Source organism: Vigna unguiculata, chromosome 1 (assembly GCF_037176805.1).
Source record: "Vigna unguiculata cultivar grain cowpea cultivar isolate G323 ecotype 2 chromosome 1, ASM3717680v1, whole genome shotgun sequence".
Taxonomy (NCBI): domain Eukaryota; kingdom Viridiplantae; phylum Streptophyta; class Magnoliopsida; order Fabales; family Fabaceae; genus Vigna; species Vigna unguiculata.
The window spans coordinates 38,256,361-38,263,056 of NC_140792.1; the positions used below are offsets into that span (position 1 = coordinate 38,256,361).

A 6,696-nucleotide genomic window follows, 5' to 3' on the forward strand; every position below is an offset into this window, starting at 1 on the left:
ATGAAAATTATTTATCAATTCAAAAATATTTTTCAATTTTATCCTTTAAATAATTTATTTTAATTAAAAAAATATTTATCAATTTTACTTTTTTAAGTAACATTTTCTAAATTTATCTGTTTTTTTTTTCGATTTTATCATTTTTTAAACTTAACCATTTTATTACAAAATAAATAAACATATTTACCATAAAGTGAAAAAAACAAATATAAATGAATTTATTTAAAATATAAATGAATGCATTTTTTAAAAATTATTTTACATTATGATTGTATCGTAATTACGATATATTTATATTTACTAAAATATAATAATAAATTTGTATTGTAGTTTTTAATTATAAGATTAACTAGTTTACATATAAGAACATGTGAGAACATTAAAAATATGCATAAGACAACAATTATTATAGATAATTAAACACATGCCTCTTTATTTAATGTTTTTTTACTGTAAAATATGTGATGTTTATGAATTTTATAGTATCAAAACTGCTAAATGCCTCTCGACATAATCACTTTCTACTTTATTAGCAATAAAATTGTTAAAAAATATTAACAATTTTAATATCCAATCTCAATCTACTAAAATGTCACATTCTTATATTTTTAAACATTAAATAATTCAAATGTTGTAAGTGAGTGACATTAATGTATATTTAAAAGAAAATAATAGTTTAATAATTTTTTTTACAAATTTTAACAAATTATCTATTTAAGTAAAATAGGTACTACTTTATTATTTTATTTTGGTTAAAAAAAATTAATCTACTTTGGTTCAATTTATGAAAACTTTATCTTATCAAAAAATAATTTTCTATATTTAAATTAAGAGATTTGGTAAACCTTTAACTAATATAGCAACCAAATAAAACAAAAATGAATAGAAAATGAGATAAAAATATTAAAAAGCTTTTTAAAATCATATCTAAATGTATTTAGTTAGTTAACAATATTAAAATCTATGCAGTAATGAATTGTCATAACTAGAATTAAGTTTATGTTTTCAAAACAATTTTTGTATTTAAGTGCGATGAATAAAAGAATTATGGTAGAGAGAAAACCCATTAAAAGTGTATTATAACTAAGATAGATGGAGATTTTATTTCTATATACATCTTCAGTTAATTAAGTTATACATTTTCAATTAATTTTTCGATCTCAGCGAGATATCTTTCACGAAAACAAGATGGTTAAATATATTTTTGGTTTCTTAACTTTAAATGAATTTTAAAATTAGTCAATTTTAAAATTTTGTACTAATTTAGTCTTTTATTTTTCAAAATACGTATATTTAGTTATTTTAATCAAATTTTGTTAAATTTATTTGACATTTCAAATACGTTTCATAATAATATTTGCTTAATATTAAAACAAAAAATATGTTAAATTCATGTATTTCAATATATAAAGAATTAAATTGGTCCAAAATTTTAAAATTAATTAATGACTAAAAACATATTTAATCCAAAACAAAATAATAAGACTTATATATTTGTTCCCTGAAATTTAAATAAAATATCTTTTTACAATTAAAAATTAAATTTTCGGTCTCCTCGTCATTTCTAATTATCTTACATTTGATCCTTAATTTGTATTGTTTTTTTCTCTTAAGGATTGAAAATAATAAAAAACTAAATATTACAACAATAAAGTATAATTCAAATCTCAGGCGTTAAAAGAAATTTATTTTGACTCCGAAGAACACAATTTCGTAATTATAACCATTGCACTCATCCTTTGTATAATTATTTAATCCATGAAGTGGACAGGATAACATGAAATGGGGGAGAGAAAAAATTAAAATATTAAATGAATAGATTTCCTAACAAAATTAAAGATGATGGATGTCTTAATCTAAAGACAAAAGAAAGTCACAATTTTGAAATAGACAAATAAAATCTTTGAATTAAAAAAAATTCAATAAAACTTATATTTATCTTGTCCAAAAATCGGACAAGTAAGACTCAAACATTAGAAACCCTGCCTTATCCTCCTCAACCAATCCCATAAAATTCAACATTTTTTCCTTTTCTGCTGCTTAAAATTCAACTCTCATGAAGAATTCAAAATAATTGCAGCAACCCATTTAAAAGTAATTTGGCACCAACAAAAATAGTTGGTTTTGGAAATTAGTACAAAATTATGGTTGATTATTACATAATATAATATAAAAATTAAAGATCCATTCTTGCAGTTCACACTCCATCCACACACATGATTATTATTGTAAACAAATTTCCAGCAAAATTCCACCACTATCACTCTTGTGCCCCCCACTACCTTAAACGTTCCGATCACCACCTTTCACGTTTCAAAAACCCCTCATTTGTTACTTCTGTTCCTCACAAATCCCAACTTCTTCATCTCTTACCCATAACTCCCAAAAACCACTCTGCAAAACACTGCACACTGCTTTGCTTCTCTCTCCATTAATGCCCTTTTGTTTTCCTCTATGGACCCACCTTTCTCCCTTCCTCACCCTCACTGTTCAACACAGCCCCACATCTTTTAAACGTTCACCACCCATGAACGAATGAATGTATGTGTGTGTGTGTGCTCTCTTCCTACCCAGCGAGATGAGCAAGAACGTTTCTCCAAAGGATTCGGGCGACAACTCCGTGACCCACTTTGATTTTCTCAAGAAATTTAAACGCTTTTCCCCTCTCGACTCTTCTCTTGGAGTTCTCGTTTTCTTCTTCGTCGCTTCTCTCTTCGTTGCTTGCTTCTTCTACTTGGATTACAAAGGGTTCCGCTCCCGAGCCACCACCATCCTTGACTTCGATTTTTCATCATCCTCAACTTCTTCTGTTACTTCCTCTTCTGTTACTTTTTCTTCTGCTTCCTCTCGCCCGGTTCAGTTTCTGAGCCCAGAGGGTGATGCCTGTGATGTCTTTGATGGGAATTGGGTTTGGGATGAGACTTACCCCCTTTACAATTCCGCTAACTGTTCCTTCATGGATCAAGGTTTTCGCTGCTCCGAGAATGGCAGGCCTGACACTTTCTACACTAAGTGGCGATGGCAGCCCAAAGATTGCAACTTGCCCAGGTTCTAACCAACCCCGCTTTTTTCTAATTTGTTGTTTTTCGAGTTTAATTTTAGATTTTGTGTTGGTTGGTTGGTGTTGGATACTGCTGAAGAAATGAGGACAAAAAAAAAGGAAAGATTGATTTTGGTTTGGTTCGTGTTGTTTCTGAACGCAAAATGATTTTGGATTTTTGTCTCGTAGTTGATTGCTATGGGATCACCACCGTCCATTCACTATTTTGACATGCCTCGCTGAATTTGATAAGTTGTTTTTGATGAACTATCCTTTTTTTTTTTTTATTAACTTCGATTTTTTGTTGTTGTTTAACTTCGTATGAAGGAAGCATTTGTTCTTTTGCTTTTAACTTTACTAGTATGATTCGGTATGAAGGAAGTGTTTGTTCCATTTTCTTTTTTGCTTTTTTGGATTGCTGGATACGAAGTTAAAAAGGTGCTGGCCTGTCGTAAAGTTAGGATGTGAGAGTTTTGCCAGAGATTATAGACAAAGAAGAGCGTTTCTGTTATTGGTTTGTTACTGTTGATGATTCCTAAATTGTCACCGTCACCTGTTGCTAGTTTCATTTGTCATTAACTTCCTATCCATAATCTCTGGCGTATTGCTCAAGTTCAACGATTACTCCGAGTCTGTTTTTCTTTATCAAAAAAGGAGAAAAAAATATATATTTGATTTGGGGGGTAAGATGTTATGGTATTTTCTGCTCTGAATTGAACACTTGTTCTGTTTGTGTTTGATTTCTTCTGGGGTTCTTGCTGGAATGAAATATGATTATGGACTGTGTATTTGTAACAGATTTGATGCAGGGAAGATGTTGGAAAAGCTACGGAACAAGAGACTGGTTTTTGTTGGTGATTCAATTGGAAGGAACCAATGGGAATCACTCCTTTGTATGCTCTCTTCGGTAATTCCAAACAAGGCTAGGGTGTACGAGGTTAATGGGAGCCCAATTACAAAGCACACAGGCTTCTTGGCATTCAAGTTTGAAGATTTCAACTGCACCATCGAATACTATAGATCACCGTATCTTGTAGTGCAGGGACGACCTCCTTCTGGTGCACCTGATGGGGTGAGAATGACTTTGAGATTGGATCAAATGGACTGGATTTCACATAAGTGGAGAGATGCAGATGTGCTGGTTCTCAATGCTGGACATTGGTGGAACTACGAGAAGACTGTCAAAATGTAAGGCTTTTTTTATCTGTTGTTCTGTTGTCATTCCTAAGCAAGAATAAAGAATGAATTTATGTGAATGATACTGGCAAATATTGTCATTGCAGTAAAAGTGAGGAATTTGTAGCATAGTTCAATGCACAAAAGTTGATTATTTATGCTCTGTTTATCTCCATGATATGGAAAAACTTGAGCGTATTCCAAATCCGTTTGATGATAGTTTGTGACAATATTATGTGATCAAACTATCAATGTTGGCGTGATTATGACTTTGATTTTTGGCTCATTTCTTTACTTAGGGGCTGTTACTTCCAAATAGGGGAGAAAGTGAAGATGAATATGACTACAGAAGAAGCATTCAGGAAATCAATGGAGACAGTAGTTCATTGGATAGCAAATGAAGTAAACATAAACAAAACTTACGTCCTTTTCCGAACTTACGCTCCTGTCCATTTCAGGTTTGCCTTAACTTTCAAATTTACTGAACTATATGCAGTATTTTTTTTTTTTGCTCAAAATTTATTTGAATGATTTTGTAACTGTGAACTCTCCTATTAATTTATTCGGGTCGATGAATTCACAATGTTTTTAGCAACCACATTTAATATGACTAATGTGGAAGGGACTCATACACGAGGAATAGATTGTAGGAATCAAGTGTGAACTGCGATTTCACATGTAAGAAATATATATATAAGGAGAAAAAAATCCACGAACCTATTTACTCAAAATTTTGGATTAAAGGTAGTGTCATTTCTTTATATGGGTTTTTCCATGGCTTATATGTCACAATTTCCAAAGGGTCTCCTCTGGAAAAAATCCAACAGTCTTCTGCAAGATTTTCCTCTCACAACAACTTTTGACGATCATTTTTTTAACTGTATTTTTGGTTTGGACTTGTGGCTAAAATTTGAAGACTCAAGGACACAATTCGCAGCCTCTTTAAGGGGCCGTCCTTTTAACAGATGCATATACTTTACTGACTAACAACATTAACTGCTGGTAGGTGGCATTGATGAAGTTTTCCAACTCTTCCTCATCTAATATGTTTATTGGCATGTATCCATTGAATGCTGAAACAAAATTTTAAACACATCATAAAACTGCATACGTTAGTTGTGTGTTATTCTTTCTCAGGTATATTGCTGCTTCCATACTTTTGTGTCTTGCTTCATACCTACCTCAATCCGATTTTTTCCCGTACTATTATTAACTTCTGTACGGCTCCTTTTTTGACCAAACTGTCAAAACCATTTTAACATTTTCTATATCTATGACTGGAAGAAGATGAGGGAGTTGTTAACACATTCGTTGGATGTAGCAGGGGTGGTGACTGGAACACTGGCGGTGGTTGTCACATGGAAACATTACCTGATTTAGGTTCCTTGCCAGCAGCATCCGACATCCATTTCAGAACCGTCGTTGATGTCTTGTCAGAACTCAAAAATAAATCAAAGTTCTTGAATCCGGACTTGCTTAATGTGACACAATTGTCAACTCGCCGGAGAGATGGGCATGCATCCATTTACTATCTCGGACCAGACGGTACGGCGCCAATGCAGCGGCAAGATTGTAGCCATTGGTGCCTACCTGGTGTTCCCGATTCATGGAATGAGCTTCTTTATGCTCTTCTTCTCAAGAGGGAGGAATTTCGGGAACAGAGACAGAACACCACAAATGTTTCTCAAGTTCCACTATAATTGACCTATACAATGTTATGAGTTATACACAAATCAGTGACAACCCTTTTTGAGCGAGGTGAAGCTGCAAGTTGAGTTTGGCGTTGGTGCACCTAACTTTTTGTTAGTTTGCTTGATGTTACAGAATTTTATTCTTGGCAACCAAAGAAATTTATATGTTTTAATTTCCTACAAAGTGATTGTTTGACCCTCTTTGTAGGGTCTGCCATTGTAGGTGAACATATCTAGATGGGATGGGAACTGAATTTTGGATGGTGAGTTTCAGGGATATCTTGTACAAAAAAGAAAAAATAACAGCTGAGATTCAAACCTGATGATTAGAAGTCATACAAATTTTTTCTTTTTGTAAATTTCATATGATCCATGATGTTGCTGGTTGTACATTGTATATAACAGGATTTTCAAACCTTTTATTGTTTGTTGCTATTTATATAGGCAAATACTTCAGAGTAATTTATATAGATTCAACAACTATTAAAATTGTAAAATGATATATATTAATAGTAAGTGTTTAATTCAAAGGGTTCTGCAGAGTATTATTACCGCTCAATCGCCGATTCATGCATGCAATCTGGTTCAAGTTTCAAGATTTATTTGTATTTTAATTTTTCTTTGAATAATACTCACGGATCATATTAATTAGACTAGCTTTTCTTGAAATTGGCGTTCTGCACTTAAACGTGAATTATACTCGGCTATGCCTCTGGTTAATCGCGTTTGATCCTAACACAACGGGGATCTTATGTAAGTTCGTGTTGAAGTGTTTGGATCGGTAAATAC

The 6,696-nt window shown here is 32.2% G+C and overlaps 1 protein-coding gene across 1 annotated transcript; it reads left to right on the forward strand.

The window, feature by feature from the left end:
- The first annotated feature begins 2,211 nt into the window (after positions 1-2,211).
- Positions 2,212-6,324, forward strand: LOC114185223 (protein trichome birefringence-like 11). Its single transcript, XM_028072838.2, has 4 exons — positions 2,212-3,048; positions 3,839-4,228; positions 4,516-4,674; positions 5,541-6,324. Exons 1-4 carry the CDS (start codon positions 2,540-2,542, stop codon positions 5,914-5,916), a joined length of 1,434 nt encoding a protein of 477 aa, XP_027928639.1. The 5' UTR covers positions 2,212-2,539; the 3' UTR covers positions 5,917-6,324.
- The last annotated feature ends 372 nt before the right edge of the window (positions 6,325-6,696 follow it).